This window comes from Pristiophorus japonicus, chromosome 9, assembly GCF_044704955.1.
Source record: "Pristiophorus japonicus isolate sPriJap1 chromosome 9, sPriJap1.hap1, whole genome shotgun sequence".
Taxonomy (NCBI): Eukaryota; Metazoa; Chordata; class Chondrichthyes; family Pristiophoridae; genus Pristiophorus; species Pristiophorus japonicus.
Genome location: NC_091985.1, coordinates 15,043,430 through 15,070,630, shown reverse-complemented (window position 1 = coordinate 15,070,630; position 27,201 = coordinate 15,043,430). Strand labels below are relative to the sequence as shown.

Below are 27,201 nucleotides of genomic sequence, written 5' to 3'. Positions count from 1 at the left end.
CCTTCTCCTTTCCCCTTCTCCTTTCCCCTTCTCCTTTCCCCTTCTCCTTTCCCCTTCTCCTTTCCTCTCCCCCTTCCCCTTCTCCTTTCCTCTCCCCCTTCCCCTTTTCCTTTCCTCTCCCCCTTCCCCTTCTCCTTTCCTCTCCTCCTTTCCCCTTCTCCTTTCCTCTACCCCTTCCCCTTCTCCTTTTCCTCTTCCCCTTCCCCTTTCCTTCTCCTCTCCCCCTTCCCCTTCTCCTTCTCCTCTCCCGTTTCCCTCCCTCTACCCCCTCCTCCCCCTCCCCTCAGTGTCTGTCTTTCTGACAGTGACAGAGTGTGAGAGACACACACAGACAGAGATAGACACACTGGGGGGGGGCATCCCAGCACACTGTTGGAGGGCTCCCGGTGCTGCAGTCAGTATGTAGAAAATGTTTTATTTATTGATTTAAAAAAAAATTATTTCTTAATTTTTTTTGATTGATTTATTGATGTTTTTATCATTTGTTATTGATGGCTCTTTATTTGTAAAACTGAAGTGTTTAATGTTTGTAAACTTCCCTTTTAAACCCCCCCCCCCCCCATTCCCTACGCCTGATTTGTAACCTACGCCTGATTTTCTAAAGTGTAGACAAGGTTTTTTCGAGCGTACAAAAATCTTCACTTACTCCATTCTAAGTTAGTTTGGAGTAAGTTTTCACTGCCGAAACTTTGAAAACAGGCTGAAGTGGCCGGACACAACCCCTTTTGGAAAAAAAAATTCTGTTCCAAAGTGAAACTGTTCTAACTGACTAGAACTGGAGCAAACTAAATGCCGAGAATTTGAATTTCTAAGATACTCCGTTCTACACCAGTTGCTCCAAAAAATCAGGAGCAACTGAGGTCGAAACTTGGGCCCTAAGTTCTGACGAAGGATCATCGACCTGAAACGTTAACTCTCTTTTTCTCTCTCTCTCTCTCTCTCTCTCTCTCTCTCTCTCTCTCTCTCTGCACAGATGCTGCCTGACCTGCTGAGTGTTTCCAGCATTTTCTTTCCCCATTCCCCTACATTGCTTTTTCCTGATTCTTCCAAGCGTTACCTGAATAGGAAAACTGAAGCTCAGCGAACAGGGCCTGGTTTATCCTGTGCTTGGCCGTGGCATCAATGTTTATGAAGCTTACCCACCAGGCGGCCAGCGCTACTCTGGAACGCAGAAGCAGGGAGAGCAGTAGCTGTGCTTGTGCAGGGTTCCACACATGCAACCAAGTGCTGATTGATAGAAGTGGTGCCGGAATTCCATAACTTGGCTCACGGAGCGGCAGCTGCGAACAAAATGGTGCGCTTTGTACTCACAGCAGATCAGTGGGGCAGCCACAGACCTGTTGGGGATGCCCAGGCACCTCATATGGTTATATTATAGAGTGGAGTCCAGCCTGGCCAATACCAGTGATGCAGGATGTGGTTCGTGGGGTGTTTGCTTTCAAAAGGAGGTATTTTCTCAGGGTGCAGGTGCTTCCCCAGCCCATCTAAACTGACAGTGAGATTTTGCTTATTAATGGGGGTGGGATGCTTTGATGGAACAATTTATTTCCAGCTGGGTATCCCAGTTAATAAGCACAGTGCATATTTTTATTCGCACGATGTGTTCCTTGGCTCCTGCAGCCTGCTCTAACTATAACCAGGCTGCACTGTAATTTACTCATTCCTGTGTAATTTAAGGGGGTGGAAAATGTTTGTTACTTGGGGGGAGGGGGGGGCATTGATTATAGAATGCAATAAATTAATGAGGGGCGGATTCCCTGCAGTTTTTTTTTGAAGTTCTAAGACTTGGCATTTGAAATCCTTTCAGTTCTGGGGTTTCTAATAACCTTAAGGTCCCCAATTAACCTGTCTAAGGGAGTCACAATAAATGAGCATGCATATGCTCCCTTTCATCTCGGAGAACAGTGGATCACAGTTCATGCTCTTGAACACTGCATTCATGTCAGAATGCTGCCATAAGAGCAGAGAAGGTTAAGAGGAGATTTAATAGAGGTGTTCAAAATTATTAAGTGCTTTGATAAACGGAGAAACTGTTTCCACTGGCAGAAGGATCAGTAACGAGGGCACAGATTTAAAATAATTGGCAAAAGAAAAGGGGCCTATGATTTTATTTCACGCAGCGAGTTATAATCGGGGATGCACTGACTGAAACAATAACTTTCAAAAGGGAATTGGATATACACTTGAAAAGGAAACATTTGCAAGGCTTCGGGGAAAGAGCAGGGGCATTGGGACTAACTGGAGAGCTCTTTCAAAGAGCCGGCATTGGCACGATGGGCCGAATGCCTTCCTTCAGTGCAGTAAGATTCGATGAACGCAGCCTCTTATTGCAGTAGGGCAATGGGGTGTAAGGTCAACAAGGTGGCACTGCGACCTCCTCAGATCTAGCTCTGAAACTGCAACCTGCTGTCATCTGGCTGCAGAATACAAGTTAAATGCAACACCCACCCACCCCACCATCCTCCACTCCCCATTCTTCTGCACATTGGTCAGTGCAGAGAATCAAAACTGCAGGGCCACCTCCTCAACTTCAATGCAGTGTTAGTTGGGATGTTATATCACAATGCCATACAGGGAGATGCTCTGAATGTACTTCATGCAGTAAGTTTGCAGTCTTAAGTGGTAAGTGGCAGCAAGGCACAGAACCCGCTCTCCACCAAGCATGATGCATCCAAAGAAACTTTCTATGTGGCCCCTGTAGCATAGACTGAGGCTGGATTGACTGCCTTCCTCTCTGCTCAAAAATGAGCGCCTGGCTGTGGGAGGAGGCAGCGAGAGACGGAAATATTCCGAGCTGAAAAATTGGACCCGGTGAAAACACCATAAGCAGAGTTAAACTTTCTGCCGGCTATACCAAATGTAATGTCTTCCCTGCAAATTGCACAAAGGACATCACTTCTTTGATAGCTACCTGAGCTCCTGGATGATGCCTTTTTTGATCAACATACAGACAATAGAATGTTACAGCACAGAAGGGGGAAATTCGGCCCATCGTGCCTGTGCTGGCTCTTTGAACGAGCTATCCAGTTAGTCTCACTTCCCCTGCTCTTTCCCCATTTCCCTGCAAATATTTCCTTTTCAAGTATTATAATCGATTCATAACCCAAATTGGGTGCACTTGCACAGATAAAAAATAAATCTTGCTTTTTACTGTAAGCTGATTTTAAAAAGTGAGAAGTTGTTCAACAGCTAAATTAAGTACAATTATATCACTGCTGCAGAAAGAAAGAACTAACCTTTATTTATGTAGTACTTTATCGTGTCCCTCAGGAGGACCCAGAGTGTTTTCGCATCAAATTAACTTTTTTAAAGCACGCATCAAGCCATTTTGCACAGAGCAGGATCCCACAATGTGCAGAATGACCAACTGATGGTGCTATTGGTGGACAGAGGAATGTTGGCCAGAACCTCAGGAGAAATCCCCTCCCTTCCTTAAATTGTGCCCTGGAATTTCTTAAACATTTTCCAGGGTCTCAGGCTGCTGGACGGCACCTCCGACAATGCAGCACTCCCTCAGCACTGCACTGAAGTGCCTGCCTCGATTATGGGCTCAAACCCACATTGGGGTTTGAAGCTACATTGTTCTGACGCAGCGAGAGGTTAGAGTACCAACTGAGCTAAGCTGGCACCAAAGAGAATGTCAGTGCAGCAGACTGGGGCCTGTCATGTTTTGGTGCCACTGTAAATTTGACAATTGGAGCCAGCAAGTGTTTATAGTGGCAGGGGCTCTGAATGTAGTAATGTGGTGTTTGTTTCTGATCTGACAAATCTTCTAAGGCTTTTGGCAGCAAACGTGAGCCAACTGGGCAGGGAACTCACAACTGTCACACTGATTTAACTCCATTATGCTGCTGTAAACAGAAAGTAAGGAGAACTATAGTGTAAACAAGGCAACAGACTCTATTTTACAGTAGTGGGTCAAACAGATCAACAAGAATATCTCTTGGTTTCGTGCCCCAAACCTCATCCAGTAATAATTAGGAAAATCTATTCTGGAAAAACCACTCTTGCACTAATTTCTTTTTTTTTTTTTAAAAAGTAAAATATGTTGTATGGTAACCTACCAAAATAAATGAATTGCTAAGTATGTGGTCCCTAAAACTCCTGTTGATATACTGTAGTCGTTGGTAATGTGTTTGTAGTCATATGCATGGCCCCACTTCTGACACTGCTTAAGTGTTCCGAATATAGGACTTTACCAATCCTAGAGCGTTTGTATAGAGTGAAGGAGACCTAGGAATGACTACAAGAGTCAGCTAATTGAGCGGTTTGTCAGTTGACAAGCCACGCGTGGAGCATGATCTGGTCCTTGAGGTAATATTTGTGCCTTGAAATCAATCCCTGTTGTGTTTAACCTACTGATTTACTAATGTTCATCAAGGAGAATAACATGTCAACCCTCCTTGGTTTGGCCTACGTGTGACTCCATTCCCAACCTATGTGGTTGACTCTCGGTGCCCTCAGGGTAGTGTGATATTGCCTTACCAGTGTCGCTCACTGAACAAATAGAAGAAACCTTAGTGTTCAGGTTTCTATATCAAATGTGTGCATGCCTACGTAACCTGTAATGTAACAATGAGAGCTTGTACACAGGTGATTTATGCTAATTACACAAGTGTTTTTGATAAAAGAAAGACTTGCATCATTCATCATTTATTTTTCAAGTATTACTTGCAGGTAAAATCTTAACTGTAAGAAATTGATCTGTTTTTGAGACTGTCAGCAGTATTGTGTTGAAGAGCAATTTTAAAAAGCCATCAACGTAATTGTTCTAACATCAGTCAAAAGCCTCTTCTGTCATATAAGAGGTTACTGCACAAGTTAAAAGCTCACTGGGTTGGGGGCAATATATTAGTATGACTAGAGGATTGGCTAACAAACAGAGTCGGGATAAATGGGTTATTTTCCGGTTGGCAAACAGTGACTAGTGGGATGCTGCAGGGATCGGTGCTGGGTCCTCAACTATTTACAATCTATATTAATGACTTGGATGAAGGGACCGAGTGTAATGTAGCCAAGTTTGCTGATGATACAAAGATGGGTGGGAAAGCAAATTGTGAGGAGGATACAAAAAAATCTGCAAAGGGATATAGACAGGCTATAGATGGAGTATAATGTGAGAAAATGTGAGGTTATCCACTTTGGCAAAAATAATAAAAAAGCAAATTATAATTTAAATGGAGAAAAATTGCAAAGTGCTGCAGCACAGACAGACCTGGGGGTCTTTGTGCATGAAATACAAAGTTTGTATGCAGGTACAGCAAGTAATCAGGAAGGCAAATGGAATGTTGGCCTTTATGGAAAGGGGGATAGAGTATAAAAGCAGAGAAGTCATGCCTGCTACAACTGTACAGGGTATTGGTGAGGCCACATCTGGAGTACTGCGTACAGTTTTGGTTTCCGTATTTAAGGAAGGATATACTTGCATTGGAGGCAGTTCAGAGAAGGTTCACTAGGTTGATTCCGGAGATGAGGGGGTTGACTTTGTGGGATAAGTTGAGTAGGTTGGGCCTCTACACATTGGAGTTCAGAAGAATGAGGTGTGATCTTATTGAAACTTATAAGATAATGAGTGGGCTCGACAAGATGGATGCAGAGAGGATATTTGCACTCATAGGGGAAATTAAAACTAGTGGGCATAGTCTTGGAGTAAGAGACCGCCCATTTAAAACTGAGATGAGGAGAAATTTCTTCAGAGGGTTGTAAATCTATGGAATTCTCTGCCCCAGAGAGCTGTGGAGGCTGGTTCATTAAATATATTTAAGGTAGAGATACAGATTTTTGAGGGATAAGGAGTCATCATCATAGGCAGTCCCTCGGAATCGAGGAAGACTTGCTTCCACTCTTAAAATGAGTCCTCAGGTGGCTGAACAGTCCAATACGAGAACCGCAGTCCCTCTCGCACAGGTGGGACAGATGGTTGTTCAGGGAAAGGGTGGCTGGGACAGGTTTGCCGCGCGGTCTTTTGGCTGCCTGTGCTTGATTTCTTCATGCTCTCGGCGATGGGGAGGGAAGTGGAGCTGAGTCCATGATCAGATCAGCCATGATCTTATTGAATGGTGGAGCAGGCTCGAGGGGCCAAATGACCTACTCCTCCTATTTCTTATGTTCTTATGTCACTTTTGAAATAATGTTTTCTTCTCCACAGAAACATGATCAAATCGTTCTACACTGCCAGCCTGTTGTACGATGTCCTTACCGTGTTTGGGGAGCTCACTGAAGAGGCAAGTATAGTGTGCAGATACTTCATCCAGAAATGCATTGCGTGCTGTGATTTAAGGTTAAATCTTGCATCATGGCACATCCCAGAGTGCTTCACAGCAATGAGTTACTTTTAAACTGCAGTCGCTGCTGTTATCTAGCCAACTGCGGCAACCAATTTTCACACCACAAGGACCCAGAAACAGTTATGAAGTGAATGACTGATTAATCTGTTCATTGATCTTAACATTTCCCTTTTGGGGGCAGAGACTGTTCTTGGAAATTTGAGGAGAGGAGTACAAAGTAGAATTGCCAACCTAAATTAAGGCAAGTGTGCATCCTGCCGAATCAACAAATTGGCAAACGTTTCCCTGAGGACTGTCCTAAGCAAAGAGGGACTTTTAGTTGATGGTGGAAAAGAAAAAACACCATTGCCGTTGTCATTTTTAAAGATCTCTTCACTCATTGGAGAACTATTCAATAATGGGGCGTTGCAAAACTGAATGGACACTCGACCTGAAATTCTGATAGTGAAAATCCAGTCTGTTCATTTTAGAAAGAAAGCTTTGGAGGGTGAGCCTACCTTTCTCGCGCTCTCTCTCTCTCTCTCTCTCTCTCTCTCTCTCTTTCTCTCTCTTTCTCTCTCTCTCTCTCGCCATTCGCACTCATGCTAGCAACTGGTGCAAGATTATATTTCCACTTGCTGTTGTGTGTGCATTGTGCAAATAGGCATCCTACGCAGGGAGAGAAGGAAAAAAGGGATGGTGAGATACAACGATTCACACACGAAGACTAAATCCCTTCAAACGCACTCCTTCCACGATAGCATGTCCATATTTTGATTTCTTCAAGCTATTTAGTGCAATTTACTTGATGGGTGTCTCTGTCTCCAGAGTTGATATCAAACCCCTCCATCATTGTTGCATTGTGGCTGCGGTGTATATGATTGGCAGGATGCACTTTGACAGTACATCCATTGCCTGTAACCTCCAGTACTGAGACGGGTGAGAGAGAATATTGTGGGAACACCATCACCTCTTAAATTCTCTTCCATGTCGCACACCATTCTGACTTGGGCATGAATGGCCATTCCTTCGTTATCGCTATTCAATATCCTGCAAATCCGTACCCAACGTTGTGGGGGCACCATCATCACAAAGGTTGCAGCGGTTCAAGAGTTACATCACCACCTTCTAAACGGCAACTAGGGATTGACGATAAATACGGCCTTATCAATGTCCCCCATATCCGAGGACACTTTTTTTTAAGTCTAGCTTTTTGATGGAGCAATCCAAAACAATCCCATTGCCTTGTTCGTGCATCTTCCTTTGTTTTTCTTAAAAGCTGCAGTGATCTCTGCCTGAATCACTACCTGTGGCAAAGCATTTCATGGTGTAGTAACCCTCTACATAAAGACATTTCTTTTGGACCTCACTTGCTTATTGACCCTTTGTGACTGACTCCCTGATAAGAGGAAATAGTCTTTCCCTATTCACCTGATCAAAACATTTCACCATTTAAAAAAAAACCTCTATTGAATCTCCTCCTTATTGCCATGCTCCAATCAAAATGGTCCCAGTATTTGGCGAAGGGGGGCGGGGGTCTCATGCTATCCCTTGTGGTGGATCCATCTGTACATCCCCTATGGTGTTTATGCCCTTTTTCATAATTCTTTTTTCTGGTTTCATCTGTCTTAGAGCAAAGGAAATAGTAGCTGGAGGAGGCCATTTAGCCCTTTGAGCCTGATCCACCATTTAATAAAGTTGTGCGTGATCTTTTAGCTCAACTCACCTTTCTCGCACAATCCCCATATCCCAAAATGTATCGACCACTGCCTTGAATACATTCAACGACTCAGTAACCACAACAGTTTGGGCAGAGAATTCCAAAGTTTCACAACCCTCTGAGTGAAGAAATTTCTCCTCATCTCAGTCCTAAATGGCCGACCCCTTATTCTGAGACTGTGATCCCCAAGTTCTAGACTCCACAGCCATCCCACCCCATCAAGCCCTTTAAGAATTTTATAGGTTTCAATGAGATCACCTCTCATTCATCTAAACTCTCGGGAATATAGGCCTCGTATCCTCAATCTCTCCTCATAGGACCATCCCAGGAATCTGTCTAGTGAACCTTCATTGCACTCCCTCTACCTGCTCTCAAATTTTCAGGGAATTGGGTGTTTGAGCCCTTTGGTTTCTGTTTATCTCCACACTTCCGACAGTTACAGTACATTAAGTGTTTTACACCCATGTCTTGTTTATCCTCCAAAAAGCTATTACCCCACACTTCTCATTGTTACCTTGCACCTTCCACCTTTCTGCCTATTCTGCTAACCTGCCTGTATCCTCTTGTCTTTAAGTAATTTCTCACATTTTGCCAAACTTTTCTGTCATTAACAGATTTCGAGATTGTGTTCCCCATATACAAGTCCAAATCTATATATAGTGAGAACAATGGTGTACCTAGCACTGGCCATTGGTGTACACTACTTCCAACCCATCTCCCGTCTCAGCTGCACCCATTAATCCTAACCATTGGTCAACCAACTTTCTGTCCGTGCTGCTGTATTTTCCGTTGTGCTGTGTACCTGATTTTTATTGACAAGACTCTTGTAAGACGCCTTCTGAAAACTCACATACGCCACATCTACAGCATGTCCTATCTAATTGGTCACTTCCTCAAAAGACCATTAAATTTATCAAGTGCCACATTCCTTCAACAAATCAGTACTGGCTATTCTTGATTAACTGATGCAATTCCAAACACATGCAGATTTTATTGTGAACTTGCTTATCCACTAAAAATTACAATGGCCCGGATTTTCCATTCCCCATGGCGCCAGCGTAAGCCTTGTAAAAGGCCCCACAAGTTTCGGGCTTCCGCATGCGCAAAAACTCAGAACTTGCGATCTGTCAAGGTTCACCTAGACATAGGGCCTGCTTTCACCAGAGTACGGGCGAATATAAATGTTAAATTAAAAATATTAGAACAAATCATACACATACATTTTAAATTAGTTTGTTAATTTTGACCGGATTAAAATCTTTAAAATTATTTTTTGAAATATTAAATTTTTACTGTATTTGATGTATTGAAGTGACTTTTAATTACATTTGAAAATGAGGGCATAATTCTTTAGAATTGTGTAAATTCTTCAATTATTTGGGGATTCCATTGCTTGTCATTAGGGGATTCCCTTCGGAAATGACACCATTGTAATCCTCCTTTCTGGATGACCTGGCCCACATGATCCCGAACCGCCTGCATCCCTGGGATCCCGTGGGCCTTTGCGCAGGCATTTGCCTGCAGGCCCAGGACCCACTGTCTCCGCAGCCAGGGAGCCTGAAGGTAAGTTTGTATATTTTTAGTGGCTCGGAGGTGTACTCCAGAGGTACGCCTCCAACTGAAAATTTCGAGCCATTAAATAGAATCAAGGCTTAGGGAGTGCTCACTAATTGCCCATCACCGGCTCAGTCATAGAACTGGAAAGTATGTCACTATTAGCAATTGTAAAGAAAATCAAAACTGATATTTACACAATATGTATGCACATATTAATTTTAAATGAATTTTGGAAGTTGATGTGGAGCGTTTTGTGAAGCTGGGTGATTTTTAGAAGTTATATTCTAGGTTAATGGATTAAAAAAAATATTGCTTTGAAACACTGCCATAGTAGACTGAGAAAAAGAACACTGTCAAGAATTTTTAAAGAAACACCTAATTCAGCCAAGACTGGTGACTTGCCAGATTGACGTGTTTTCATGCCTTTCATCTCGTCGCTGTGAGCTTTCTTAATGTGATGTAACATGGCCCAAAACAAAGTGAAGGCAGCCCAATCAAATAGACTTTAAAGAGGTGAAGAAATGAACATGCAGACCTGCTATATGAGCAGGGTTGCATTGGTGTGTCAACCTACTGCATTCATGAAGCGCGCGTGCACAGCATATTGTGGACTTGCAATGTGCCTTCAGATAGTCAGAGTGGAGGTTGTCTATTTCCACCTCTAACATTGCCCGACTCCTCCCCTGCCTCAGCTTGCCTGCTGCTAAACCCTTATCTGTGCATTTGTTACCACTAGAACTTAACTACTCCAACACACTCCTGGCTGGCCTTCCGCATTCTGCACAATGTAAACTTGAGGTCATCCAAAACTCTGCTGCCCATATCCAAACTCGCACCAAGTCCCATTTCCACACCACCCCTGTGCTCGTTGACCTGCATTGGCTTCCAGTTAAGCAACGCCTCGATTTACAAATTTTTATCCTTGTTTTCAAACCCCTTCATGGCCTTATTTCTGTAATCTCCTCCAGCCCCACAACCCTCTGTGATATCTATGCTCCTCCCATTCTGGCCTCTTGAGCATTTTAATCATTCCACCATTGGTGGCCATACCTTCAATTGTCAAGGCCCTAATCTCTGGAGTTTCCTCCCTAAACCTCTCCACCTCTCTATCTCTTTCCTCCTTTAAGATGCTCCTCAAAACCTAACTCTTTGACCAAGTTTATGCTCATCTGCACTAATTTCTCGTTATGTGCCTCGGTGTCGATTTAACTTCATTAACGTTCTCGGTTTCTTCATTAACTTTCCCTGTGAAGCACCTTGGGATGTTTTACTATGTTGTAAGCACAATGCAAATACAAGTTGCATGCTTTTTGAGACAGAGGAAACAAACCGTCAGGGAGAATGCTATCCGTCTCGGTCTTTGAACCTAGATGAGGGATCATCTTGCTGCTTGGGCAAGGGAATATGTTTGCATCTTGGACATGATGGAATGTGTGGCGTTGGGAGCGAGAGAGACTGAAGAAAAGGATTTGTTTCATCACTCTAGCATTTCTGCATGGGTTTAATAATGCCAAAACAGCGATTGGCAATTTGTTATAGGAATAGACTGGTGACATATTCCCTTTCACGGCTATTTCCTTCCCTAATACTGCGACAAGCAACCGCAGGACTTTCATACAGATGTCATCAGCACAATAGGTTGCTTTGGGTTATTGCAAATGTTTTAATTCCCTTTTTTGCATTTCATTTACAAAACAGAAAATAAAAAGGAAGACTTACATTTACACAGCGTTATTTTCTAACCTCAGGACGTCGCCAAGCGCTTTACGGCCAATTAAGTACTTTTGAAGTGTAATCACTGTTGTAATGTAGGAAAGGCAGCAGCGGATTTGCGCACAGCAAGCTCCCACAAACAGTAATGAGGTAAATAATCAGATAATCTGTTTTTTTTTTAGTGATGGTTGAGAAATAAATATTGGCCAGGACACCGGGGCAAACTCCCCAGCTGTTCTTCAGTGGAGTGCTACGGGATCTTTTGCGTCCACCTGAGAGCAGACAGGGCCTCAGTTGAATGTTTTATCTGAAAGACGGCACCTCTGCCAGTACAGCACTCCCTCAGTACTGCACTGGAGTGTCAGCCTAGATTTTGTGCTAAAGTCTTTGGAGTGGGACTTGAACCCATGATCCATTGATTTAGAAGATGAGAGTGCTACCCACTGGGCCAAGGCAGGCATAACCTTAAAAAAAGAAAAAGAGGGATAGATAGCACAAACAATATTTTCTGTTTAATGAGAAACTTGTTGATAGGCTCAAACTGGTGAAAAACAAATCTATGTCCCCTTGACCTAATGTCATGGTCTAGTTTAAAGTAGCATTCATAATATACACTCTCTATTGTCATTTACCATCTTATATACCTTAATTATAACGGTATACACTTCAAAAGTACTTCATTGGCCTTGGGACATCTTGAGGACATGAAAGGCACTATATTAATGCAAGTTTTCTTTAAGTGCACCCCTTAAAGAATGTGAAGTGGCAGAGAAAACCTTGGAGTAAATAGCAGAACGTGTGAAACTGACACTGAAATAGAAAAACATTAAGGTCAAAGAAAACAAGGGAATCTTTAAACTAAAATATAAAGCTACTAGTTAAATAAAAGCAAGTTGCCAAGCAAATGGTCCAATAAATGGTGAGTCTTATGCTGCTTTGGTATAGCGGCTACTGACCTTGCTTGGTGGTGTACTCTGTTTACACTGGCTGGAATTGGAGTTCTCCTGACCAGAGCAAAATTCTGCACATCTTCCATTGACTCTCGAATTAGAACATGAGAAGAGCGAGCAGGAGTCGGCCATATAGCCCCTCGATCTTGCTCCACCATTCAATAAGATCATGGCTGATCTTCAACCTGAACTCCACTTTCCCACATGATCCCCATAGACCTTGACTCTCCTAGGGTCCAAAAATCTATCCATCTCCGCCTTGAATATACTCAACGATTCAGCATCCATAGCCCTTTGGGGCAGAGAATTCCAAAGATTCACAACCCACTGAATGAGGAAATTGCTCCTCATCTCCGTCTTAACTGGCCCGACTTCTTTTCCTGAAGCTCTGCCCCCCAGTTCTAGGCTCTCCAGCCAGGGAAAACAATCTCTCGGCATCTGCCTTGTCAATCCCCCTCATTATATGTTTCAATGAGATCACCTCTTATTCTTCTAAACTCCAGAGAGTATAGGCCCAATGTACTCGATCTCTCCTCATAGGACCAACTCTCTCTCTTCCATTGACGACCTCCTTCAGTTAAACTTTAAATATTTCGATTCAGTCGGCAAAAACTTTCCAGGAGGTGCAGAGGATCCCCCGAGCACTTTTCAAACCCAGTTTGACACCAGAGTCACACTCCATTCAGTCCTTTAGGGGATCCCACACCACTTCTCTCTCTCTCTCTCTCTCTCTCTCTCTCTCTCTCTCTCTCTCTCTCTCTCTCTCTCTCTCTCTCTCTCTCTCTCTCTCTCTCGAGTCAGATTGGGCCCCAGTTCTTGATTTATACGACAACTTCAGCACCATGAAGTGGAAACCACTTTTCAGCAATGCTAAAGTTGTTGTCGAAACATGCCTTTAATGGCTGCACCATCCACTTGACCAGTCCTAATTCCCTAATGTTTACAGCAGGTGCAGACATAGAAAGTTCTGATGCTAGCTCTTATTGTAATGCCATATCCACAGATATAATTATTGAGGTTCATTTTTGTTCTCATTCTTTCTCTGCCATTGAAAATTGCAAGAGGCACATCTCACTTCTCAGTAAAAAATTGTTATGGCAAACCAAATAAATATTAAATGTACAAAAGCAAAATACTGCTGATACTGGAATCTGAAATAAAAGCAGGAAATGTCAGAAATCTCAGCGGGTCAGGCAGCATCTGTGGAGAGAATAACAGAGTTACCGTTTCAGGTCGATGACCCTTCGTCAGAACTGGCGAGTGTTCGAAATGAATAGATTCTTGAGCACTGAAAGGGGGAGGGGAGAAAAGGACAAAAGGGAAGGTCTGTGATAGGGTGGAAGACAGGGGAGATTAGAGAGACAAAAGGGATGATGGTCCGACTTGAGAAGGTAATAGTAGAAGTTAGAAAGAGATTAGTCTAGATAGGGTGTGATGAGAAAAAAATGCATTAGATCAGGGGGTAAGGGGTTAAACAAAGGAGGAATGAGAGCAAAATTGGGCAGAGGTTACGCTCTCAAATTGTTGAACTCGATGTTGAGTCCAGAAGACTGTAAAGTGCCTAAACGAAAGATGAGGCGCTGTTTCTCGAGCTTGTGTTGAGCTTCATTGGAACAGTGTAGGAGGCCGAGGACAGAGAGATCAGAGTGGGAGTAGAGCGAGGAATTAGTGACAGGCGACCGGAAGCTCGGGGTCACTCTTACGGACTGAACGGAGGTGTTCCGCAAGGCGGTTACCCGATCTGCGTTTGGTCTCCCCACTATAGAGGAGACCGCATCGAGAGCAGTGAGTACAGTATACTAAATTGAAAGAAGTACAATTAAATCGCTGTTTCACCTGGAAAGAGTATTTGGGGACCTGGACAGTGGGAAGGGAGGAGGAAAAAGGGCAGGTGTTACATCTCCCGCACTTGTACGGGAAGGTGCTGTGGGAATGGACCAGGGTGTCACAGAGGGAGCGGTCCCTTCGAAATGTTGAAGGAATGGGAGGTGAAGATGTGATTGGTGGTGGGCTCATGCTGGAGGTGGTGGAAATGGTGGCGGATGATGCATTGAATGTGGAGGCTGGTTGGGTGAAAGGTGAGGACAAGGGGAACCCTGTTGTAGTTCTGAAAGGGAGGGGACGGGGTGAGAGCAGAGGTGCGGGAAATATAACGGACACGGTCGAGGGCCATGTTTACCACGGCGGAGGGGAATCCTCGGTTGAGAACAAAGGAAGTCATGTCGGAGGCACTAGAGTGGAAGGTGGTGTCATCAGAGCAGATGTGACGGAGACGGAGAAACTGGGAGAATGGAATGGAGTCCTTACAGGATGTGGGGTGGGAGGAAGTGTAGTCCAGGTAGCTGTGGGAGTCAGTGGGCTTATAGAGTTTCTCTGTTTCTCTCTACAGATGCTGCCTGACCCGCTGAGATTTTCAAATTAAATGTGTGGGTTTTTTTTTTTAAGTCTTCTATTCTCCACAGATGTATGGGAGAGTGTCGAAAAGGAACTGAGCTGTGAAATATCTGAAAAGAATTCCATCCAAATAATCGTCATGAAGGGATTGTGGAAGCTGGCCATGGTCCCTAATTTAGACCATGTTGTCAACAGATGTTTATTTTAAATCTGGACTTTTTCTTTTCTGTCCAGTAATTTCCTCCATCTGGGAGAAGGAATTCAAGCTACAGTTGCACATCGTGTGGGAGCTTGACCCTCAGATTGCCATTCTTGATGTGTAAGCCCAGATGGTAAAAGTTGGCAGCAGTGGGACCATCATAATGGAGCCCATTCCTGCCTTCGCCCAGTGGCCACACCCAGGCACCAGCAGTGGGTATCACTGGTTAACGATTGGGGTTGAAACTCTGGCTGATTTTGTCTTCGTCCTGCTGGGACTTGGCAATCGTCGATCATATCTTTTAGTCACTCTAATGGAATAGAAAGAATTGATTTTTGCCCTACAAATTTGTAGGACAAACTGCACCTTGGTAACTTTTAGATTTTCACAATCATAAGTGATTTAATTGACGCGTATAAAAATGAAGGATGGGACAGTGTAGAAAGAAGCAGTCTATTTCCAGTAGTTGAGGGATCTACAACAAGAACAGAGATACATGATTAAATGTACAAGATTTAGGAAAGAGAGAAGAAACCTAGGATTGTGAGGCTGTAAATTGCACTACCAGAGTTAGTGATTGAAACAGAGATCATGACAACATTTGGGAACAGATTACTCGGTAATTGAAAGAAAGGGGACAAAGGGATTTGGGGACATGGTGGGTGAATGGGATTAGGACTATTACTCATGGAAGATGTACACCAATACAGAGCCAAATGGCCTGTTTGTGTTACAATTTCCATGTCACACCCCTCTACTTTGCTACATACTCCACCACCTTCGTCGGACACCACAAAACGATGCCTTTGGCCATTTCCCCTGAAACCTCCCAACTCCTGCTCAGGCATTCAAGCCATATAGAGAAGGGACCGAATAGTTCCACTGGCATACCAGGGATTAGAATTATAGTTCTGAGGAGAAATGTGAGATACTTGTCAGGCAAGGGTATTCAGGGTCAAGGTGGGTAGATGGAGTTAAGATACAGAGTGGCCATGATCTAATTGGAAAAAGGAAAGACTTGCATTTACATAGTGCCTTTGACGACCAGCGGACATCCAAGTGCTTTACCACCAATGAAGTACTTTTGAACTGTTGTAATGTAGGAAACGTGGCAGCCAATTTGTGCACAGCAAGCTCCCACAAAGAGCAAGGTGATAATGACCAGATAATCTAGTTTAGTGATGTTGATTGAGGGATAAATATTGGCCAGGACCTTGGGGATAACTCCCCTGCTCTTCTTCAAAATAGTGGCACAGGATCTTGTACGTCGACCTGGGTGAGCAGACGGGGCCTCGGTTTAACGTCTCATCTGAAAGACAACACCTCCGACAGTGCAGCACTCCCTCAGCACTGCACTGCACGTGTCAGCCTGGATTTATGTGCTCAAGTCCCTGGAGTGGGACTTGAACCCACAATCTTCCGACTGAGGCGAGTGTGCCACCCACTGAGCCACAAGTTGACACTGGGTGGTGGAACAGGCTCGAGGGACTGAGTGGCTTACCCTGTTTCTATGTTCCTATACTATTATTTACACAAGAAAAGGGCCATTATGGATGGGCAATAAATGCTGCCTTGCCAGTGATGCCTACATCTCAGGAACGAATAAGGAACAAAAAAGGAAATTTAATACAGGTTTTAAAAATGTTGATGTTTGCTGCGGTAAGTAGAGAAAGTTGATTTCCCCTACTTGTAGCCAGTAACGAGGGATCATCAATTTAAAATTGGCAGTAAGATTGGGGAAAGAAGTTGGAAGAAACTCTTCAGCCGAGCTATTTGAGTATACAAAGCTTTGCCACGGGGAGTGGTTGAGGCAGAGGTCATGCATCTTTTAAGGGAAAAGTGGATAACTGGTTGAAAACAAGAAACATACAGGAAAAGGGGGAAAGAATGAAGCAGAGATATTAATTTTGCGTTGCTCTGGCAAAGAGCCGTTAGGGAATGGCCTCCCTTTCTTTGCTGTAAACCTCCATGGCTCTCTGATGCACAATTCCGTTCACTCTTCCCTCCCTCACTCCCCCATCATGATATAACACTTCTATGCAGCACTGAGGGAGCGATGCACTGTCTGAGGTGCCATTTTTCAGATGAGATGAGTGTCCTGGCCAATATTTATCAATTAAAAAGACAGATTGTCTGGTCATTATCACATTGCTATTGAAGATCAGGCCCTCAAATCTGGCACCAAGCTTATGGTCTACAGGGCTGTAGTGTTACCTGCCCTCCTGTATGGCTCAGAGACATGGACCATGTACAGTAGACACCTCAAATCGCTGGAGAAGTACCACCAGCGATGTCTCCGCAAGATCCTGCAAAAATCCCCTCGGAGGACAGACGCACCAACGTCAGTGTTCTCGCTCAGGCCAGCATAGAAGCACTGACCACACTCAACCAGCTCCATTGGGCGGGCCACATTGTTCGCATGCCTGACACAAGACTCGCAAAGCTCGTGCTCTAGTCGGAACTCCTACATGGCAAGCGAGCCCCAGGTGGACAGAGGAAACGTTTCAAGGACACCCTCCAAGCCTCCTTGATAAAATGCAACATTCCCGCCGACACCTGGGAATCCCTGGACAAAGACCACCCAAAGTGGAGGAAGAGCATCCGGGAGGGCGCTGAGCACCTCGAGTCTCGTTGCCGCGAGCACGCAGAAAGTAAGCGCAGGCAACGGAAGGAGCGTGCGGCAAACCAGTCCCACCCACCCTTTCCTTCAACAACTGTCTGCCCCACCTGTGAGAGAGATTGTAATTCCCGGATTGCTCAGTCACCTGAGAACTCACTTTTGGAGTGGAAGCAAGCCGTCGTCAATTTCGAGGGACTGCCTCTGATGATTTGAGGGATCTTGCTGTGTGCGTTTTCTACATTACAACAAGTGACGACACTTCAAAAAGTGTACTTCATTGTCTGTGAAGCGCTTTGGAACATCCTGAGCTTGTGAAAGGCGTTTATATAAATGCAAGTTTTTTTTTTTTTAATTGAATGTGGAGACCGGCTCGAGGAGCTGGATGACCTACTCCCGTTCCTATATTTAATCATCCAAGGAGATTTGAGATGTTTCATGACAGTAAAAGCACTAAATGCACATTTTTGTTTTGTAGAGATCCATGTCTGCACACACCACACTACAGCCTGTTTTGTGCTGTTGGAGAAATGTTTTGTGTTTTTCTGTAGCAGTGATCTTTTAGTTCTGTTGGGAAAGTATCTGAGGCAAGGTCTATTAACTAGGCTCACGGCAACATTAGCCCGTGACAATGGGCCTTCAGATTATTGTGCCACTACTCTGCCCTTTACAAATACGTTTGTGATTGACATTTGGAAATTAGATTAACCAAATAAGTAAGACTTTTAACACAAGGTTGTTCAGCCAGTCAGTTGGCATTATTCATATTCTGAGACATACACCACACAAATCTATTTTAACTGACAGAAACATTCAACGCTTTGTAAATTGAATTGTTTAATATTGCGATCCTGATTTTTTTTTTAAATGGATAATTGTTAGAAACAGATTTGTGGCATCTTTGTACTTGCTGTGGGAGAGGTTGGAGCATTGAACTTAAGTTAAGAATTTAAGAATTAGGATCAGGAGTAGGCCATCTAGCCCCTCGAGCCTGCTCCGCCATTCAACAAGATCATGGCTGATCTGGCCGTGGACTCAGCTCCACTTACCCGCCTGCTCCCCGTAACCCTTAATTCCCTTATTGGTTAAAAATCTATCTATCTGTGATTTGAATACATTCAATGAGCTAGCCTCAACTGCTTCCTTGGGCAGAGAATTCCACAGATTCACAACCCTCTGGGAGAAGAAATTCCTTCTCGACTCTGTTTTAAATTGCCTCCCCCATATTTTGAGGCTGTGCCCCCTAGTTCTAGTCTCCCCGACCAGTGGAAACAACCTCTCTGCCTCTATCTTGTCTATCCCTTTCATTATTTTAAATGTTTCTATAAGATCACCCCTCATCCTTTTGAACTCCAACGAGTAAAGACCCCGTCTACTCAATCTATCATAAGGTAACCCCCTCATCTCCGGAATCAGCCTAGTGAATCGTCTCTGTACCCCCTCCAAAGCTAGTATATCCTTCCTTAAGTAAGGTGACCAAAACTGCACGCAGTACTCCAGGTGCGGCCTCACCAATACCCTATACAGTTGCAGAAGGGCCTCCCTGCTTTTGTACTCCATCCCGCTCGCAATGAAGGCCAACATTCCATTCGCCTTCCTGATTACCTGCTGCACCTGCAAACGAACTTTGAGTTTCATGCACAAGGACCCCCAGGTCCCTCTGCACCGCAGCATGTTGTAATTTCTCCCCATTCAAATAATATTCCTTTTTACTGTTTTTTTTTTCCCAAGGTGGATGACCTCACACTTTCTGACATTGTATTCCATCTGCCAAACCTTAGCCCATTCGCTTAACCTATCTAAATCTCTTTGCAGCCTTTCTGTGTCCTCTACACAACCTGCTTTCCCACTAATCTTTGTGTCATCTGCAAATTTTGTTACACAACACTCTGTTCCCTCTTCCAGGTCATCTATGTATATTGTAAACAGTTGTGGTCCCAGCACTGATCCTTGTGGCACACTACTAACCACCGATTTCCAACCCGAAAAGGACCCATTTATCCCGACTCTCTGCTTTCTGTTAGCCAGCTAATTCTCTATCCATGCTAATACATTTCCTCTGACTCCGCGTACCTTTATCTTTTGCAGTGACCTTTTGTGTGGCACCTTATCGAATGCCTTTTGAAAATCTAAATACACCACATCCATCGGTACACCTCTATCCACCATGCTCGTTATATCCTCAAAGAATTCCAGTAAATTAGTTAAACATGATTTCCCCTTCATGAATCCATGCTGCATCTGCTTGATTGCACTAATCCTATCTAGATGTCCCGCTATTTCTTCCTTAATAGTTTCAAGCATTTTCCCCACTACAGATGTTAAACTAACCGGCCTATAGTTACCTGCCTTTTGTTTGCCCCCTTTTTTAAACAGAGGCGTTACATTAGCTGCTTTCCAATCCGCTGGTACCTCCCCAGAGTCCAGAGAATTTTGGTAGATTATAACGAATGCATCCTCTATAACTTCCACCATCTCTTTTAATACCCTGGGATGCATTTCATCAGGACTAGGGGACTTGTCTACCTTGAGTCCCATTAGCCTATCCAGCACTACCCCCCCTAGTGATGGTGATTGACTCAAGGTCCTCCCTTCCCACATTCCTGTGACCAGCAATTTTTGGCATGGTTTTTGTGTCTTCCACAAGACCGAAGCAAAATAATTGTTTAAGGTCTCAGCCATTTCCACATTTTCCATTATTAAATCCCCCTTCTCATCTTCTAAGGGACCAACATTTACTTTAGTCACTCTTTTCCGTTTTATATATCTGTAAAAGCTTTTACTATCCATTTTTATGTTTTGCGCAAGTTTACCTTCGTAATCTATCTTTTCTTTCTTTATTGCTTTCTTAGTCATTCTTTGCTGTTGTTTAAAATTTTCCCAATCTTCTATTTTCCCACTAACCTTGGAGCTTCTATGTCTTGAAACATAGAATATAAGAGCAGGGAGGTGATGCTTGAACTGTATAAAACATTAGTTTGGCCACAGCTGGAGTACTGCATACAGTTCCGGTCACCACATTACAGGAAAGATGTGATTGCACTCAAGAGGATACAGAGGAGATTTACGAGGATGTTGATCGGATTGGAGAATTTTAGCTATGTAATAAAGGATGCTGAGGGGCGACTTAATTGAAATGTATAAAATTATGAGGGGCCTAGATAGAGTGGAAAGGAAGGCCCTTGGAGAGGTCAATAACCAGGGGGCATAGATTTAAAGTAATTGATAGAAGGATTAGAGGGGAGTTAAGGAGAGCTTTTTTCACCCAGAGGGTGGTGGGGATCTGGAACTTGCTGCCTGAAATGGGGTACATTACTTGGATATGCTCTTGAAATACCGTAACCTACAGGGCTATGGACCAAGAGCTGGAAAGTAGGATTAGGCTGGATAGCTCTTTGTCGTCTGGCACAGACACAATAGGCCGAATGGCCTCCTTCTATGCCGTAAGTTTCTATGATTCTATAAAGTAGGTAAGACTTCCATTTTTTAGCATCTTTCGTGACTCGGGCTGTTCAAAACCATTTCACAGCCAATGAAATACTTTTTGAAGTGAAATCACTGTTGTAATGTAGGAAATGCAGCAGCCAATTAGCGCACAGCAAGCTCCCACAAACAGCAATGTGATAACCTTGCTAACCTTTTTTAAAGTGATGTTGGTTAAGGGGTAAATATTAGCCAGGAGATAGGGGAGAACCCCTGCTCTTCTTTGACATAGTGCCATGGGATCTTTTACATTCACCTGAGCGCGTGGACGGGGCCTCAGTTTAACATCTCATCTGAAAGATGGCACCTCCGACAGTGCAGTACTACCTCAGTACTCACTGGAGTGTCAGCCTAGATTTTGTATTCAAGTCTCTGGAGTGGGATGTGAACCTTTTGACTCGCGTGAGATATGCTACCAACGGAACCATGTTGACCCCTCTTGCACCATAGAGTGCCAGAGTATTAGTTCATGCCTAAAATTCCCCAGATGATATAGTTTTGGTTACATTGTGGCTCCCGACAGAAGCGCGGGCGAGTAGCGCTGGGGGAATCTGTAGCTGCAAGCAACAGGTCAGCAGCATTGCTAGCGGCCTGGGATCGTGTCTCTGAACAGTATCCTCAGTCACTCTGCCAAAACAGTTTCACAAGTTTAAATTGATAAGCCCTAGTTACTGACTGCCCAATCCAAGTAAATAGTCATTTCTCTGTCCAACCTATCCAAACCTTTTACAATTTTAGACTGAGGGGCACGGTTTGGAGACTTGAGTCGAGGGGAGGTTGAAAAACAAAACTGCTTACAATCAAAATAAAGGGCTAATTTTTTTTTAAATTGTCAGAAACAAAGCATTCTCTATGTAACTGCTGACAATAACATTTAAAACTAAGTGGATTAATGTGCAAAGAGATTAATGTGCAAAATTAAAGCACATGGGATTGGGGCTAGTGTGCTGACGTGGATTGAGAACTGGTTGTCAGACAGGAAGCAAAGAGTAGGAGTAAATGGGTACTTTTCAGAATGGCAGGCAGTGACTAGTGGGGTTCCGCAAGGTTCTGTGCTGGGGCCCCAGCTGTTTACATTGTACATTAATGATTTCGACGAGGGGATTAAATGTAGTATCTCCAAATTTGCGGATGACACTAAGTTGGGTGGCAGTGTGAGCTGCGAGGAGGATGCTATGAGGCTGCAGAGTGACTTGGATAGGTTAGGTGAGTGGGCAAATGAATGGCAGATGAAGTATAATGTGGATAAATGTGAGGTTATCCACTTTGGTGGTAAAAACAGAGAGACAGACTATTATCTGAATGGTGACAGATTAGGAAAAGGGGAGGTGCAACGAGACCTGGGTGTCATGGTACATCAGTCATTGAAGGTTGGCATGCAGGTACAGCAGGCGGTTAAGAAAGCAAATGGCATGTTGGCCTTCATAGCGAGATGATTTGAGTACAGGGGCAGGGAGGTGTTGCTACGGTTGTACAGGGCCTTGGTGAGGCCACACCTGGAGTATTGTGTACAGTTTTGGTCTCCTAACTTGAGGAAGGACATTCTTGCTATTGAGGGAGTGCAGCGAAGATTCACCAGACTGATTCCCGGGATGGTGGGACTGACCTATCAAGAAAGACTGGATCAACTGGGCTTGTATTCACTGGAGTTCAGAAGAATGAGGGGACCTCATAGAAACGTTTAAAATTCTGATGGGTTTAGACAGGTTGGATGCAGGAAGAATGTTCCCAATGTTGGGGAAGTCCAGAACCAGGGGTCACAGTCTAAGGATAAGGGGTAAGCCATTTAGGACCGAGATGAGGAGAAACTTCTTCACCCAGAGAGTGGTGAACCTGTGGAATTCTCTACCACAGGAAGTTGTTGAGGCCAATTCACTAACTATATTCAAAAGGGAGTTAGATGTAGTCCTTACTACTAGGGGATCAAGGGGTATGGCGAGAAAGCAGGAATGGGGTACTGAAGTGCATGTCCAGCCATGAACTCATTGAATGGCGGTGCAGGCTCGAAGGGCCGAATGGCCTGCTCCTGCACCTATTTTCTATGTTTCTATGTAAAGGTCGAAATCGAAAGAAGTTTTTAAAGGAACCTTTGCGAAAGTATTTGGGCAGAGAGCGCTCTTGTCAGCTGTGCCCACGTAGCACTGGGGCCCCTGATGCAACCAGAATCGACTCGCATTGCCTGCTGCCTTTGAGCAGCTGTCGCATTACATGTCCTCATGAACGCGAGGGCAGGTGGCAAGGGAGAAATGAGGCAAATGAGCGGCACGTCGGGTGTTTAGTGTTGTAAGGAGTTAATTTAAAGTAAATCGTGTGGTTGAATTGATTAGCTCAGTGGCTCAGGTTGTTCGCGTGCTAATAACGTGCCCATGGGATGACTGATGGAGCACTTCGTAGCGAGGCTTCGAAAATGCCCCACCGTTCACCCGTGAACACTCACTCAATTCAGATGTCCAGCTGAGGCACTTCAATTTCAAAAGAGGCATTATTGCCATATTGGAATGGTTCGAACAGGCACAGTCTATCAAATCGCTCACTGGGGGAAAATGAGCCGGAAATGTAACATTACTCACTGGGTAAAATTTATACTAGGCCGTGAACATTTGTTTATTTTATTTAATAACAGTTTTTATTCCGATTGTAGGTCCACACTCTGTCAATGCAATTGTATCATTACACACCACTTTATTGAAAACCCAGTTCAGTGTCTTTCAACACATTTCACAGCATGACTATGCTTCTTTGTTGCCGGTTATATAATTGCTTTTTTGAAGAAACATTAATTATTATTTGCTGACAGGAGAAAAAACTGAGCCAGATGCATAGGTTACTGTTTAATGGAACAGACTTGAGCATATGATATAGGAACCCAAATTCCTGTATCAGTATATTTCTGTAACTGCATGTGTGTATCAAAAAGAATATGGGAACTGAAGTAACAGCTGCCCACAAGATGCCAACAGCATCTTTAGTCTCATGGAACCGTGGGCTTATCAAAGACATTGGGCTGGAATTTGATAAAATTGCCACCGCTGGTATACCGCGCAAAAAAACCGCTGAGATTATTAAATTAAGGGAGGCGGAAAATTAATCAAAATGGAATAAAATCCGCCCAGCGGCAAAAATTGGCGTTGTACGTCGATTCTCGGCAGAAAACCAGAGTCTCGTCAAATTTAGACCGAGGCTGCTAGGGAGGGGGACAAAACACATTTTTCAATAAAATAAAAAAATCAGAAACCATTCTCGGGACCCTTTTCCACTGAATCACGAAAAGAATTTTTAAAAACATTAACTTACCTTTTTTATGAAGGGTTTCATACCTACCACCCAGCTCCGGCTAGTTTCTGGTGGACGTTTTTTTTTCTCCTCACTTACGAGTCACCGCCGTAACCAAAGTTTGGCGGTAGTGTTTTTTTTCGGCAGTGCACGCCTGCGGTCCGCTCCCCAGCGGTATTTCGAAACGGCCGGCAGAACACTTTGGCCAAACTAGCAGCGGGTGGTTTTCTGCCGAAAACAAAGAATACCGCCAAAAAAAGCCCAGCGGAAATGCTCACTAAATTCCAGCCCGTTGGGCAAATAGATGTTCGTGCTGTTTCTCCATAGGTTTCTTTACAGTTTTAGAACAAAATCTGGAGAGATAGAAGTGCCTTGCCATGTCTCGGAGGCATCTCAAAGCCCTTTGCTTGGAATAAGTTCCCTTTACTGCACTGGAGTGCCCACCTCCCGACTCGGAGGCGAGTGTGCTCCCATTAAACCAAGACTGACACTGGTTCGGCACAACACAGTAGCCATTTTGCACACAGTAAGATCCAACAATCAGCAATGAGTTAAGGGGCAGCTAATCTGTTTTGGTGGTGCTGGGATCTTTAACGCCTACCTACGGTCATCTGTCACACTGAGTGGTTGAAGCAGAGACTTTTCAATTTATTGTATCACCCAAACAACAGCACTTTCGACAGCACCATGCTTCCCTCAGTACCAATGCTCCCGTTAAGCCATGCCACTCAGCAATCTGGAGCTACCGCTCAGTAGCTTTTAAATAGAAAACCCGCGAATGCAAGGAAATTTGAATAGGTCGCACTGCCCTTTAGAGGAGCCATGTACACCCAAAGATTTTAGCGGGAACATTGCTCAGTGCCGCACCAGAGTATAGACTTGGATTCCCTGCTCCGTTCCTGGACTGAGGCTCAATGGAAGCCTTTGTTCAAAATTTTCTTTAAATAGATCAATAATTTCAGTTCGTGCTTCAGTTTTTTTTTGCGACAAAAGCAGCTCTTTGCAGTGCAAAAGTCAGTTCTTTTTAAATAATTGATGAAGGCACCAAAAACAAGATCTTCAAGTATGCACGTGATGAGATTGGAGACCAAGCAAATAATGACGCAACAGTGTAACCCGATTGGAAAAGGATGTTGATGTTTTGGAAACTTGGGTCATAATGTGGAAATGTAGTCTTAACGTAGCCGGATGTCCAGTAAATAGGCCCCAATTTTCCCCAATCAAAAATGATGGCGTCCACTTTACCTGTACACGCGTTTCTTTCAACGCATCAGCGCCGGGGAAGAAAAACGCTAGTTTCCGGTAAACAAAACCTGAATGGAGCGCCGGCGCTACCAGAGTCCAGCTGGGGTGGGGGGGGGGTCAGAGCTAACAGTGTGCGCCTAAAATGTACTGCGCATGCGCTTTTTAAAAAAAAAAGGAACCACTCTGCGCATGCGCAACAGAAAAAAAAGCTCTGCGGTCATTAGGCCTGGGATAGCAGCGGGTCTAGTCGTTGCATAGAAGATTTGGAAAAGGTTGCGCTGGAGGATAGTGATAGGGGATTCAATTGTAAGGGGAATAGATTGGCGTTTCTGCGGCCGCAACCGAGACTCCAGGATGGTATGTTGCCTCCCTGGTGCAAGGGTCAAGGATGTCTCTGAGCGGGTGCAGGACATTCTAAAAAGGGAGGGAGAACAGCCAGTTGTCGTGGTGCACATTGGTACCAACGACATAGGTTTTAAAAAAAAAAAAGGGATGAGGTCCTACGAAACAAATTTAAGGAGCTAGGAGCGAAATTAAAAAGTAGGACCTCAAAAGTAGTAATCTCAGGATTGCTACCAGTGCCACGTGCTAGTCAGAGTAGAAATCGCAGGATAGCGCAGATGAATACGTGGCTTGAGCAGCGGTGCAGCAGGGAGGGATTCAAATTCCTGGGGCATTGGAACCGGTTCTGGGGGAGGTGGGACCAGTACAAAGCGGACGGTCTGCACCTGGGCAGGACCGGAACCAATGTCCAAGGGGAGTGTTTGCTAGTGCTGTTGGGGAGGAGTTAAACTATTATGGCAGGGGGATGGGAACCAATGCAGGGAGACAGAGGGAAACAAAAAGGAGACAAAAGCAAAAGACAGAAAGGAGATTAGGAAAAGTGGAGGGCAGAGAAACTCAAGACAAAAAACAAAAAGGGCCACTGTACAGCAAAATTCTAAAAGGACAAAGGGTGCTAAAAAAAACAAGTCTGAAGGCTTTGTGTCTTAATGCAAGGAGTATCCGTAATAAGCTGGATGAATTAACTGTGCAAATAGATGTTAACAAATATGCTGTGATTGGGATTATGGAGACGCGGCTCCAGGATAATCAAGGGGGGGAACTCAACATCCAGGGGTATTCAACATTCAGGAAGGATAGAATAAAAGGAAAAGGAGGTGGGTTAAAGAGGAGATTAATGCAATAGTTAGAATGGACATTAGCTTGGATGATGTGGAATCTATATGGGTAGAGCTGCAGAACACAAAAGGGCAAAAAACGTTAGTGGGAGTTGTGTACAGACCTCCAAATAGTAGTAGTGATGTTGGGGAGGGCACCAAACAGGAAATTAGGGGTGCATGCAATAAGGGTGCAGCAGTTATAATGGGTGACTTTAATATGCACATAGATTGGGCTAACCAAACTGGAAGCAATACGGTGGAGGAGGATTTCCTGGAGTGCATAAGGGATGGTTTTCTAGACCAATATGTCGAGGAACCAACCAGGGTGGAGGCCATCTTAGACTGGGTGTTGTGTAATGAGAGAGGATTAATTAGCAATCCCGTTGTGCGAGGCCCCTTGGGGAAGAATGACCATAATATGGTGGAATTCTGCATTAGGATGGAGAATGAAACAGTTAATTCAGAGACCATGGTCCAGAACTTAAAGAAGGCTAACTTTGAAGGTATGAGGCGTGAATTGGCTAGGATTGATTGGCGAATGATACTTAAAGGGTTGACTGTGGATGGGCAATGGCAGACATTTAGAGACCGCATGGATGATGTACAACAATTGTACATTCC

General features: G+C 44.1%; 1 protein-coding gene across 3 annotated transcripts in view; it reads left to right on the top strand.

Moving 5' to 3' along the window:
* vta1 (vesicle (multivesicular body) trafficking 1) overlaps positions 1 to 27,201 on the top strand; it is a 226,161-nt gene that overhangs the window by 122,327 nt on the left and 76,633 nt on the right. For all 3 annotated transcript variants that reach the window (XM_070889089.1, XM_070889088.1, XM_070889090.1), the window contains exon 4: positions 6,149 to 6,224. In XM_070889089.1, the coding sequence (XP_070745190.1) occupies positions 6,149 to 6,224 (76 nt within the window). The remainder of the gene's footprint in view (positions 1 to 6,148; positions 6,225 to 27,201) is intronic.